The sequence below is a fragment of the Pseudorca crassidens genome, chromosome 3 (assembly GCF_039906515.1).
Source record: "Pseudorca crassidens isolate mPseCra1 chromosome 3, mPseCra1.hap1, whole genome shotgun sequence".
NCBI lineage: Eukaryota > Metazoa > Chordata > Mammalia > Artiodactyla > Delphinidae > Pseudorca > Pseudorca crassidens.
Window position 1 is genome coordinate 168,613,363 of NC_090298.1, and position 13,443 is coordinate 168,626,805.

Below are 13,443 nucleotides of genomic sequence, written 5' to 3' on the forward strand. Positions count from 1 at the left end.
TAAACTGTGTCCCCCAGATTCCTATGTAGAAGTCCTAACCCTGGGGCCTCAGAATGCAGCCACATTTGGAAATAGTCATTGCTAATGTCATGAGTTAATAAGATGAGGTCATTAGGGTGGGCCCTCATCCAATGTGACCGGTGTCCTTCTGAAAGGCAAAATGCAGACAGACTGGCACACAGGGAGAGGCCGTGTGAGCGTGAAGGTGGCCATCTACGAGCCAAGGAGAGAAGCCTGGAACAGACCCTCCCTCGCGGTCTCAGAAGGAACCAGCCTTGCCCACACCCTGACCTCGGACTTCCGGCCTCCAGACCGAGAGACAATGAACCTCGGTTCCTGAAGCCCTGTGTCGGGTACTTTGTCGCACGGCAGCCCCAGCAGATTCGGATGCTTCCCTAAACAGTCCAGTGTCTGCCTGGCGTGTTTTCTGAACTTTAAGTAAACGGGACATGGGGCGTGGGTGCCCGTGTGACATTTGGGGCTGCATGTGAGGGTCGCCCCGGGGAAGAGCAGTGGCCTTCACTGCAGCCCCGGACAGTGTCCTTGCTCCTGCCTGCAAGCTGGCCGGTCACGTAGCCCTGACCTCTCCTGACCCCTCTTCCTCGGGCCTTGCTCCCTCCGGCTGCATCGAAATCAACATCCCCCAAGGCCGCTGGCCAGCACCTTTGCAGGGAGCCCCCCTAACACATGCAGCCCCGTATATGTTACAGCTCCTCCTTGTCTTTCAAAAACGTCTCTTAATTTTCTCCATAAAGGTCTTTTATCTTCTGTTAGATCTGCTCCAGCCTGCATCACCCTCTGGATGCTCTCATTATAGGTAGGATTTTCTTCAAAACCATGTGTTCTGTGAACACCCACATGTGACAAGTGTGGGGCGGCTCTGTGTGTCCAGCCCGTTTCTGGCAACTCCGCTAGCTCCCTGCGTCACCAGGCCTCAGCCTCTGGGTCCATTTCCATGGGGTGATTGTGCCTGCGCACAGACTGTGCCGATGCACACCCCCTCCCCGCCCCCCGCCGCCTGTGTCTTGCCTCCCCGGACTGTCCAGACCCTCCCGTGTGGACCGGACTGTTTCGTGATGCCCACCAGGCAAGTGTCATGCCAGGCTGTCTGGGACAGGCCAGCACGCAATTTACCCAGGAAACTTTCCAGTCTTCCCTGCCTCCAGCTCCAGGGGGCCCCGCAGGGACACCCCCCCTTCCAGCCCGTGGGAACATCAGGGGCATGCGCCTGCCCCTCTCGGTGCCTGGTGGAATGCCACATCATCTGGGACACCAGCCACGAGCACCCCGGGGAGGGCCTGACCCCAAGCCAGGCAGAGCTGTGCCGGCTCACCTGCTCCAAGACACAGTCCCGAAGAGGAACCCTCCAGCGACCTATGGCCTGTGATGGGGGCCCGAGGCACTGCTGCCTGGCAATCTGCCACCAGCCCCCCAGCCCCTCCTTTACACCTGGGGGGGCAGCTGCTAGGTGCCAACGTGTGAGCAGCTGAAGCTGAAAATTAGGAAAGTGAAACCAGCCGTGGAAAAGAAAAAGGAGCACCATAAAACATGGGAGTGGGGAACGTTCAAACGCTCACGGAGTCATGTTCCGCGACTAACGGGCCCCAGGCAGTGTAAAGGGTACGGTTCTGAGACACACCCACCATGGTGCCCAGATACAGTTTTTTTGTTCAACGCCAGCCTGCAGGTGGGGCATCCCCACCGCAGGCACGTCCAGCATCTGGCTGCAAACAGCAGGCCATCCCCTTTCCCAACTGAGCAGAGAACACCTCTGTTACGGACTGTGTCTGTGTCCCCCCAGGTTCATGCTGAACCCTGCCCCGCAGTGGGCTGGTTGGGAGGTGACTGGGTCATGAGGGTGGGGCCCTGGCTAAGGATCAGTGACCTTAGAGGCCAGAGGGCTCACTGGCTCTCTCTTCCCCCTGAGGACATAGTGACAGAGGGTCACATACAAACCGGGAGGTGGGCCCTCGCCAGCACCAGGGCACACCAGCACCCTGATCTCCCAGCCTCCAGCACCGAGGAATAAAGCCCGTTGTTTCAAGCTGCCCACCTGTGGATTCTGTTTCAGCAGCTGGATGGACTTCAGTTTCTGGGAGAAGAGGGACTTTTCACAGCACTCCCAGAATGCACATTTTTAGAAAACGCCCTCCCTGCCCACAAGACACATGGATGGGATTCTGAAGGCGCGGGGCCTGGCCAGCACAGGCACCGAGCAGGACTGACCTTCGGAGCCCTCGGCCTCCCGGCCCTGCGGCAGCGGCTGGGATTCCTCCTCCTCCTCCTCGGGGTCGGCCTCTGGTGTGGCCTCCTCCTTCATGCCGCCACCAGCCTCCTCCAGGAGGGCCGTCCCAGCTGCCCCCTCGCCAGGAGACTTGGGGTCGTCCGGCTTGGGCTTCTTGGGCTGGCTCCGCTTCCGGTGAGACCTGGAGAGGGAGGCTCATCAGACGGGAGGCGAAACAACGGAAGGGAGAAGCCCTGGGCTGTGCGCCCTGTCCAGCAGACAGAGCCCCCCAGGAGGCCCGGGGAAGCAGGGGCCCTGGGTGGGGTTGGCTCCTGGGGGCAGGGGCGGTGGAGGGAGAGAGGCCTGGGGGAGGGGAGGGGATGGCAAGGTGGGTGTCAAGCGCGTGCCGATGGCAGCTGGAGATGGGATGGCGGGACGGACGGGCTCCAGGAGCCTCTGTGTGGTGGGGCGGGAGACACGGGGAGCGTGGGCTCAGATGGAAACAGAAGCTCGTGGAAAATGCCTGCGCGACAGACAAAAGGTGCACTTACGACAGCCCCGGCCTCCTGGTCTGCTCTTTCTTCCTCTCTAGACTTGGTTTCCTCTCCTCCTCAGTCTTTTTCCAGTGTCTGTTTTCTTTCAGACTAATTTGTCTAGAACATAAATGTCAGGGGGTTTTTCTCTAGGACTTGTGTTAACTCCCTAGACGCTTCGCCGCAGGGCCTCGCGGGGCCCCGGGCTCTCCCTGCATCCTCTCCACCTGCAGGAGCTCCGAGCTCAGAGCCCGCAGTGGCCCCTTCTCTAAGCTGCGCCCCGGCCCCCCTCACCTCCTGCCCACGCCGGCCTCAGGGGCTGCGACAGTCCCCGGACGGGATGGAGGGCGGTCCTCAGGCCCCAAGTGAGAATCCCAGCTGAGGCTGAGCTGTGGCTTCTTAGTGAAAATGAGGGGGAATTGGGATTAAAAAGGAAGAAAGGAAAGCGACAAAGGGAGGGGGGCTGCAGGTTAGTGGCCAGGGCACCCCTGCCGGGTCCTGGTGGGACGTCCTTGCCGGTTCCTGGAAACTTTCCAGGGAGGGGGCAGTGCAGCTTTGAGACCTCAGGAGGTGTGTGACTGGCCCGGGAGCTGATGCAGGGGCCAGGGCGGTGGAGAGGCTCAGCCTTGGGCAGGGGACACCAGGACAGCCACAGGCTCCGGGTCTCACAGCCGAGGGGTTGTTTTGGAGAGAGCTGTTGGCGCTGGCCGTGGCTTCCCTCCCCCAGGGAGCTCTCCATGTGGCCCCAGTGGGGTCAGACACCAAGACCTTATAGGAGACCCTACAGGGTCCCTGGCAGCCGCACCTCCAAGGACCAAGTGCTCACCAAGGGGAAGCAGGGCTGTCTGACTGGGGACGGGTGGGCAGGGAGGCCCCAAGGGCTCCAGATGCCAGGACCCGCATCTCCTCCCAGGGGCGTCTGCAGCAGGACGCTGGGGGCTCACGGCTTCCTTGCTGCCTCCCGGCCCGACGCTGCTGGCCCCTGGGGTGCCTCCTTCTAACTGTCCCCTGACGCTAACCGCTAACCACTGCCGGTCCCTTGCTGCTCAGCTGCCTAACTTGAGGGCCCCTGGCTCTGTGCCCTGAGCCCAGGCAATGCCCTGGGCATTGCACACGACAAGCCCTACTTGATGTCTGCGGCATGAAGCACCCTGATGACCAAAGGTGGAGAGCAGGGAGCATTCCAGGGAGGGCGCGGCATGGGCAGAGGCGTGGCATCACACACAGCATGGCGTGCAAGGGCGCACTGCGAGGGGGAGGGGTGCAGGAGGACAGGCGGGCGGGGACAGGGCGGGGGAGTCGGCAACAGACGGGGGCGGGAGGGGGCACGGAAGACTCAGGCCTCCCCTGGTACACTCTCCACACCGAGCGAGTTTGGGAAGTGCCAGGTGCAGCCCCGACGCGGACACAGGCGGGAAGCTCCGGGCTTTTCCCCAGCTGTCATCGGGAGGCTTCTCTCGGGGTCTGGGAATGCTGCAGGGCCAGGTGCCCACAAGCGAGCCCCCACGCTGGCCCCAGCACCCAGCAGAGGGGCACCCTCCTACCGTCAACTCACCTGGCCTCGGTTTCCGGCAGCTGCCCCACTCCTCACCCCCTCTCCGGCCCTCCCCCACCCCCACCAACCCGGAACTGGCCCGGAGGCCACTTCTGCCCCTGCCCGCCTCAGGGTCCCCAGAGAGCCCAGGCCTTCCTCGGCCCCCGACACACCAGTGGGCTCAGAGGTCTGCCCCCAGCACCATACCCCCAGCAACCACTGGGCCGCACCAACGCAGGGACCCCCCCAACCCCCCGAACGGGTGGAACTAGATGCAGAGACGTAGGCGAAGGGACAGACCCTACTGCAGAGGGGAAAGTGAGGTGAACGTCGGCATGCAAAGGAGGATCTGTTCTGTGAGAACATAAGCTGGGAAATAACACCGGGGGAATCTGGGGTTGACTTGCTGACAGCTGTGGGGAGCTGTGCGCACACCCTAATCGCAGTCTGGCCGTACAGCATCCTCTGGGCCCACTCCCCAGATGCGACGCCTTCCCCTCTTTTAGCCATTTCTTCTTGTATTGACTTGCATGTGTCTCCTCACGCTGCTGCTGTTTTTTGGTTCTGGCTTCTCTGCTGAGTTGCCAGCACAGACACTTAGGCTGTGGCCATCCTGCCCACTTCAACCCCTCCCGGCTTCTCTCCCATTTTGGTTGTGGTGAGATTCTATATTACATTTTTCTGATCCTGTAAATATAGTTCATCCGTGAGCAACAGAGCTAATCGCACTGCATTCTTTGCTCACTCCTTCTGGAGTCAGTAACTGGCCCCCTCTCTTAGACGCTTAGCTTTCCTGGTTTTCTCCAAGATCTTGGTGTGGCCTCCTAGGCAGGGGTCACATGCTCCTCAATGACACCCTGAGGCCCTCCTCTTATCTTGAGACTGCCTTGGACACTCCTGAGTTGGATGTGGTTTCCTTGATCCCATGTCTTCCTTGGTTGATGCCCTTGTTTAGCTGGAGCACATCCTCCAGCAGCTTTCTCAGAAAGGAGGGGGAACCTGGGACTTTGCTTGTCTCAAAAGATCTTTATTCCCTTCCCATACGAAGTTGGTAATTTGGCTGGGTATTCCTGGGCTGAAATGATTGCTCTCCTGACCTTTAAGACCCTTGTCCTTTGTCTATTAGCTTGTAGCATCATGATCGCCAAGTCCAGTGCTGCTTGGGCCCCGTTGACCTGTTTGTTTGTTCCAGAGGCTTTGCAATCTTCTGTTTAACCTGAGTTGTGAAAAGTCTGCATTCTAGATTTCCTCAAGCTGGCTCCCAACCCACCTCGGACATTTCTTTGCTCTTTTAAAGTTTTTTTTTTAGTTTCGTTGGGTCTTCATTGCTGTGCATGGGCTCCCCCTAGCTGCAGCGAGTGGGGGCCACTCCTCACCACGGTGCGCGGGCCTCTCACCGCAGCGGCCCCCCCTCGTTGTGGAGCACAGGCTCCAGGCGTGTGGATCTCAGCAGTTGTGGCTTGCAGGCTCCAGGGCACAGGCTCAGTAGTTGTGGCGCACAACAAGGCACAGCCTCAACAGTTGTGGCTCAGCTGTTCCGTGGCACGTGGGATCCTCCCGAACCAGGGAACAAACCCGTGCCCCCTGCATTGGCAGGCAGACTCCCAACCACTGCGCCACCAGGGAAGTCCTTTGCTCCCTTTTAAATGTCCAAGAGCCATCTCTTTCCTAAAAGCCTTTTTGTTTATACAGCAGGTTCTTCCATAAATGCCAAGTCACCTGCCCTCTCGCAGAAGTTAGTTTTCTTCTGCTCACTGCATGGCCTCTCCTGTGGGGTCCCGCTTTTTTTTGTTTGAGACTCTTTCACACTGAGTTTCTTCAGGGGTTTAGGGACCCCTGGCTATGACGTACAAGGGACTAAGATGTTCGCTGGTAGCTGTGTGTGAGCAGGGCTCCTAGAAGGGGAGCAGGCAGGTGGGAGCCCTGTCACTTCACGGGGGACCCCCAATATCACATGTGTGGCTTTGTTCCGTTGGGCCACTCTGACCCGGCCCTGCGGTTGGGGATATGTGAGGCTGGCACGTCTGATCTCCCCAGCAGTAGGGCCAGCGCCTTCTGCTGGGGGATGGGGTGGAGGAGGAGGCCCTGAGCTCAGCGATGCCTCCAGCACACCGCGGTCCCCGCCCCAGCAGGCGCCCGTGCCTGAGTCCCAGGCCTTGTGGCCTGAACCAGCCCACTCCCCGTCTGCAGGTCCACGGACTCGAGTTTTCTCTGTGCTGCAAAGTCAGGTGTCACTTGCCCCTCTTTTCCTTCCTTCAGAGTCTGCCGATGCTGCTCGTACCCTCTCCTCTTCCCTGTCCCTCCTTTACAGTCGTTTTCATGGTGTTTCAGAGGAGGGTGGACATAAACGTGCACTTTACTTGCCAGGCTTAACGGGATGTCACTTGGCGAAGATGATAAGAATTAGGTATTGGTACTGAGTCCAAATCCCTACACTGATATTTCCAAGATGGGAGCAGGTGTCCTTGGACCTCAGGTGGCAGGAGAGGCAGAGTGAGGGGGCTCACTGAGGGGCCCAGGGCACACAGCCCCTTGGGCATCCCAAGGTGGGGCTGTTGCCCAGAACTTCTGACTCCCCGGGGAGGGATCTGGGGCTTCCTGGCCAGGAGTCGCAGCCCCTTCCTCCAGTGTTCCCTGACCCACGGCGAGTAGGTGTGGCCTTCAGTGGGTTTTCTGGTGAAGTCACAGGGACAACAAGCTCCTGGGGCCGCAGGGGCTGGCAGGCCCCATAGTCATGGCCCCTTCTGAGCGGACAGGAGCTGCACCGGAGGAAAGGGCTCAGGAGCGTGGCAGGGTCAGGGTGGCTGGAAGGAGTGGGTCGGAGGTGTAGTCGTGTACAGCCTGGCCAGGGCATCAGGTACAGGGGGAGAGGCGAGACCAAACTGGCTCCTGGTGGGTCTGGGGGCAGCAGAGGGGGCAGGGATGTGCTCCCTGGCTCCTTGTTTCCATGGTGACCGAGGATGGGAGGTGGAGAGGTGGTGGGCGGGAGCTGCTGGGCTGGGCAAGCAGGGCTAGCGGGCTCTAGCCTCCTGAGTGGGCAGCTGGAGGTCCCGCCAGGGGGAGCAGCAGAAGCTGGGGAGGAACGGGGCCCCGTGGGTCCGGAGAGGAGCACACTTCCCCTCCCCCACTTCCCTCCAAGCCCGGCTGCTCAGATGCTCTGCACAGAGTGCGTGTGAGTGTCCAGCAGAGCGCACACCTGCTGGAACATGTGGGCAACGCAGAGCATTCCTTGAAGCTCTCCTTGAAAATAATCAGGAGCCGAGAAGAAAACGCAGCCTGCATATGGAGGAAGGCTGCTCAGGCAGGCAGGCAGGAGCAGGGGAGGGGAGCAAGGCGAAGACGCCAGCTGGGCAGGGGTCCCACCTGGCGGCGATGGCGAGGGGGCCACGCAGCACGGACAAGAAGGTCACAGGTGGCGGGGCCAGTTCACCTGACAAGATCTAGGCGTGGAAGGAAAATCCACGGGAGGGCATCCTTTTCTCCCAAAGGAGCCAACACCTGCCTCTGCTCTCAGGTGACATCTGGGGCGGGGTGCAGGGGGCCATCAGGAAGGCTGGGCCCTCGAGGGGCGGGGGCCTGGCTGAGCCTGTCTGATTGAGGACCAAGGAACGGATGCAGCATCCCAGAGGAGAAGGCAAGGCTGCACGGGGATGGGGGCGCGGGAGGGTGCCCACAGCAGGCGGACGAGGAGCCCACCCCAATGCCAAGCCCTTGGGGAGGGACACTGGGAGATGTCTGGGGACATCTGTGGTGGTCTCACTGGAGGGCTGCTCCTGGCATCAAGTGGGCGGGGGTGGGGAAGCTGCTCAACCCCCCACAGTGCCTGGGACAGCCACCCACAGAAGATGTCAGCAGTGCCGAGGGGAGACCCTGGTCTAGGGACAGAGCCAGATTTGCCCCCATCCCCTATCCGGCAGGAGTCAAGGATGCTAGGGTGGTGCTGCCCCTCCCCCCAAACCAACTCTCCGACAAGGGAGGCTCGGGGGAGCCGGCAGCCCTGGAGACAAGGCACAGCTGGGCGAGGACAGGTTGGCCAAGTGGCCAGGAGAGAAAGTCACCAGGGACTCCTGAGGGCCACTGCCACTGGGGGTGGGGCGGGGGCAGCGGCTTGCAGCTTGGCATTGGGCCTCCAAATGTGAGTCCCCAGTCAGCCTCTTAGGAGGAAGCCCCCCCAACCAGTGACTTTTTAAAAAGGTGGGGGAGTCAGCCTTCTTTTACATACTAAAGGCTTTAAAGAAAATTGCATCCTTGGGAACACGACTGAATTTGTTATTCAGTCCCAGGTCTGCACACAGGGAGGGGAGGTGGGAGAGAGGGACGTTCCAGAAAGGAGGTGTGTTGTGCAACATGATGAGGGGACAGGGAGGGGGTAAGGGGCTCTTTGTGTACAGAAGGTTCCGGCCAAGGCCCGGCGGCTGGGTCCCCGTCCTCTGGGCAGGCTCGTCTGACAGCCTCTAATCCCATTCCATCCTGGAATGATGCCCCAGTCCTTGGCTGTCACTCTGTTGACCAATTAGTCTGAGCCATCACCAGTCAACCATTATGCAAATGCAGGATCACTCTGCTCCCTCCCTCGGGAAAGACCGGGAAAGAGCGGGAGCTGCAGCAGATCAGCCTCACCGAGAAGGTGCTTTTCGTGAGGAACACACAGGAGGGCAGAAAGTCAAAAGGAGAGACAACAAAAGAAATCGGAAAAGAGAGACACCTTCAAGCGGGCTGCCAGGAGCAGATGGGAAAGCACCCTGGAGCTGAGAGAACATTCTCAGAGAGGGGCCTCGGGTGGGGAAAACACACGGATGAAGGTGCGCAGAGAGGAGAACAGGCCCAGCGGGGAGAAGGTTCTGGGCTGGGAGTGACCGCTTGGCCAGGATGATTTCTCCCAGTTTCTGCAGAGCGCTGGGGTGCCACCAAGGATGCACCGCCCAAGGAACACACTGGCCAAGGCCCCACCCCTCAGGGACCAGGTCCTGGGGGAGGCGCCATCCTTGACCAATGGGGACAAGACCCGCCAGCAGTGACCAAGGGCTACAGATGGAAACCTCGCCCGAGGCCCAGATCCGACTGCAGCCTGTTTGTGCCGCCCACAAGCTAAGCATGATGTTTACGTTTTTAAATGGTTCAAAAGTTAAAAGAGGGCTTCCCTGGTGGCGCAGTGGTTGAGAGTCCGCCTGCCGATGCAGGGGACACGGGTTCGTGCCCTGGTCCGGGAAGATCCCACATGCCGCGGAGCGGCTGGGCCCGTGAGCCACGGCCACTGAGCCTGTGCGTCCGGAGCCTGTGCTCCGGAGAGGAGCCGGGAGAGGCCACAACAGTGAGAGGCCCGTGTACCGCGCAAAAAAAAAAAAAAAAAAAAAAAAAAAAAAGTTGAAAGAATAATAACACTTTGTGGCATGTGAAAATGATACGAAATTCCCACCCCAGTGTCCATAGATAAAGTTTTATTGAGACTCGCCATGCTCATTGTTTACGGAATGTCTTACTGTCCAGGGCAACCGCCGTGGAGCCAAGTGGTCAAGGGAGAGCCTCCTGAGCCCTTGAAGCCCTAACACCAACACGAGGATGCTCTGGGCCGCCCCGCCCACTCCAGCCATACCCCAGGCCCAGCGAGGACCTGCCGACCGTTCCTTGGGCACCAAGAAGGAATCTGTTTGAAACCTGTCCACAGACAGCTCAGGCCCTGAGAGCCTGGACGTTTCCCAGAGAAAGAACATGATGGAGTCGGACGTTTCCGAGGCCGCACGGCACTGCCCCTCACTCCCCAGCTCCGCCACCCACATCCCTGTGGCCTCGGCGCAGATGCCAAGAGGGGCAGCCACTCTGCCCTCTCCTTCCCCGCCAGACACCAGGCAGCGGCCGGGCAGGGACCACGCTGGGTGGAAGGTGGGCCGGGAGGGGGGCCTCTGAGATGGAAAGGGGTGGCAGAGGGCGTCCGGGGGACAGGTCTCTGTAGTCACCTCCGCGTCCGCGGATTCAAGCAACACGTTATCCGAGGCACCAGAACAAGCATCTACAGATGCAAAGGGGCAGGGGCGCGGCTCTCATGGAGGGAGCTCGGTGCCTGTGCCCCACGGCTCCTGCCATAGCTCAGAGTCAAGAAGGGCCACGCGGCCCCGACGCAGAAACGGGGCTCTCGCACCGGGGATGGCGCGATAGTGAGCCGGAAGCCTGAGAGGGACAGTGTGTGGGGTCCTGAGAGGGCAAAAAGGGCCCACCTCCCAGGAGCTGGTAGACAAGGAGTGGGTGGGAGCCTGAGTCCCCTGACAACACAGGCAGCGACGGCGGTGAGTCCCCAACAGCCCGCGGAGGAAGTTAGACCTGAGAAACACTCTGCCTCTGAAAGAGGGAGAAGTGGAGGAGGGAGGGGAGGGGGGAGAGAGGAGAGGAGAGAGGTGGGCGACAGCCTGCAGCCCCACCAGCGGGGAGCCGTGGGCTGGGCTCGCTGGGTGGCTCACCTGCGCAGGAGCTTGGCCTTGAGCGAGGCCCGGGAGGCGCTCCAGGTGCTCAGCTCGGGGCTGCTCAGGGCCGTGGGCCGTGTGTGGTCCAGCACCGTGAGGTCCTTGCCCTGCTTCCACAGCTCGTAGCGCTCCGGCTGCAGGATGCGCACAAAGACGTCCATGGAGATCTTGACCATGTCCTTCCGGCATGTGCACTGCATGTGGGCAGGAGAGAGACCACTGAGCCCGCGGGCCAGTCACCCCACACCGCGCAGGGCGCCTCGAGCCTACCCCATCCTCCCTAGAAATTCTCTCACGAGACAGGAAAGGGGGTCTTCTCACCCCGATGCGGGGGAAGGTGAGGCTGCTGCATCCCCGCAGTGGGAGCCTCTGGCCTTCCCCACGGAGTCGCAGCCCCCCACCTGACCGTGGTCCACCACGGTGCCCCCAGCTGCTCAGGAGCCGAGGCCACATGCTCTGAGCTTCGGCCGCCTCCAGTCAGTTCAAACCAAAATCTGCCTCCTGTCAGACATGCGTACCCCCGACCAGGTAAAATGCGCATGGAATGTCTTATAACAGCGGTAATTCCAAAGGTTAGTTAGGAAGAGAGAAAAAGCTGTCAGCCCCCAAAGAGCAAACAAGGAAACAAATGTGATCTGGAGAAGGTGCTCCCCCACCCCCGTGTGCCTGCCTTGGGCTTCGGGAGAGGAGGCTGGGGACCCAGGAGACTCAGCACCTGGCCCCAGGGCGCCCGGAACTCGCCTCAAGCCAATGCTGGCCTGGCTAGTAGAGTCCCTTGTGCCTGGGAGCTTCAAGCGTGGAACAAACAAGCATAACGAGGACGGGCTGAAATGGGTCCTTCCTCCCCCTCCTCTGCTGTCTAGACCCTGAAGACGTCTCCACATGCAAACCCCGCGTCCCGGGAGCCTGTCCCTCTATGCCACAGGGTCACCGTGGCCCCCAGGACTGGGTCCCGTGCAGGAGGCACTGCAGCCGTCCCAGAGGAGTTGGGAGCCAGAGAAGCCAGGCAAGGATTGCAGAAGCCAGGCTCGGGACGGCGAGCCCTCGGTCAAGGGGAGGAAATCAGACAGCCCTGGTGTCCTAGTTACCTGCGGGCTAAGGCCAAGAGCGAGAGGAAGGAGAGACTGAGGGGACCACTGGTCTAGGGCAGGGCTGGCGAGCTGCCCACAAAGAACCAAGCAGTATAGATGCTTCCAGGTGTGCGGGTCACTGATCTCTGTTAACAATCTCTCAGCTCTGTCGTCACTTGGGAGCAGCAAGACCGACTCGTAAACAAATGGGTGTAGACGAGTGCAGATAAAACTTTACTTACAAAAAAGGCAGAGGGCCGGATGCGGCACAGGCCGAGGTTTGCCGGCTCTTGGTCTAGACTCTAGAGGACAAAGCATCACCTGGCGGTGGGCAGCCACCTTCTGAGAGATGAGCTTCCCCAGGGATGGCTCCACGAGGGACCTCGGGGTGGACCTGACCCTGGGGGCCGAGCTCGCCTCCCTCTGAAGGGGCACTGTCCTTGCCTCCTTAGGGGGACGAACCTGTCCTGAGCATCGCGACAGGAGGCCGAGGGGCAGTCGCCCCTCAGGGACACCCGCACTGCAGCCCCTGCAGCTCTGACTCTAAACACCCCCGTGTCAGATAAACAGGCTTATCCCTTTTTAAGCCGTTCCCCAAACCACAGCTTAAAAAGCATCTCCGGATTTTTTTTTTCCAGGCTGCGTGTGTGTGTGTGTGTGTGCGCGTGTGTGTGTGTGCACGCGCGTGTATGTATTTAGAATTGCGTGTGTGTTCATTTTTCATCCCATGCAATTTCAAAGGACATTATGAACGTGTCTCCGTTTTAAATGCACATCTTGCCTCTGTTTACAACCACCCGTCACTGCCACTTTCTCAAAGGAAATGAAGGAAGCGGAAGGAAAAGACTTAATCGAATGCAGCGATTATGTATCTTGCCCCGAAGAGCCCCTCCCGACTTCCCTCAATTGGCTCAGAAACAGCGAGATATTTATGACCCGGAGCCTCAGGCTGCTGGGGGCGGGTCCGTGTCTCCTGCAGCCCCAGTGCCCCCATCCTGCCTGCTCCCAGGCCACATCCGGGAGCTCTGCCTGGGGACAGCAGTAGCCTGACCACACCAAGTGGGAGGGAATATTTATGACCCAGCGACTCCCCGCAAACTCAATTCAGTTAATGAGAAACCTCGCAGCAGAGAAAGGCTGGCGGTGTAATTTGGCTGTGGAGTGGCGAGAGCACAGATGGCGCCCGGGTTCCAGATTCCTGGCTGGCCACCACAGCAGCTTAAGGGATTTGTATCAAGCAGCCTTGCAATTGCTTTTCCTTAAGTAATTAAAAAAAGCACCTGTGTGCGCCGTGGAGGGGATGGAGGGGACCCGGAGCACATTGCCTGTGTCCTGGAGCCCAGCCTGTACCCGGGCTGGGAGCAGGGCTGGGAACACTCACCCTCACGTCTCTGTGGGGTTCTGGCTGCGGTGGGGTTTGTCGCTGGTGGGGACCAAGGTGTGGGGGGCATGGGCACCAGGGAGGAAACGGTGGGAAGAAGCCAAGGCCCCTTGGGTCGTGGGGGACAGGAGGGACAGCCCCCGGTGTAGGACACAGCAACAGTCACCTTCGTGGGCTAAGCCGCTGAGCACCACAGACCCATTGCCTTGTTTCAGCTCACAGTTTGGCAAAAGAATTTGCTAAGAC

At 60.2% G+C, this 13,443-nt stretch overlaps 1 protein-coding gene across 5 annotated transcripts in view; it reads right to left on the bottom strand.

Moving 5' to 3' along the window:
* The window catches only part of KDM4B (lysine demethylase 4B), a 111,646-nt gene that overhangs the window by 22,052 nt on the left and 76,151 nt on the right, over positions 1-13,443 (bottom strand). For 3 of the 5 annotated variants that reach the window (XM_067734082.1, XM_067734083.1, XM_067734084.1), the window contains exons 11-13: positions 10,744-10,940; positions 2,776-2,877; positions 2,227-2,426 (exon numbers count right to left, since the gene is read on the bottom strand). In XM_067734082.1, coding sequence (XP_067590183.1) covers positions 2,227-2,426; positions 2,776-2,877; positions 10,744-10,940 — 499 coding nt within the window. Of the gene's footprint in view, positions 1-2,226; positions 2,427-2,775; positions 2,878-9,638; positions 10,299-10,743; positions 10,941-13,443 lie in introns of those variants that run through there. The other 2 variants (XM_067734087.1, XM_067734085.1) reach the window with 2 other exon arrangements.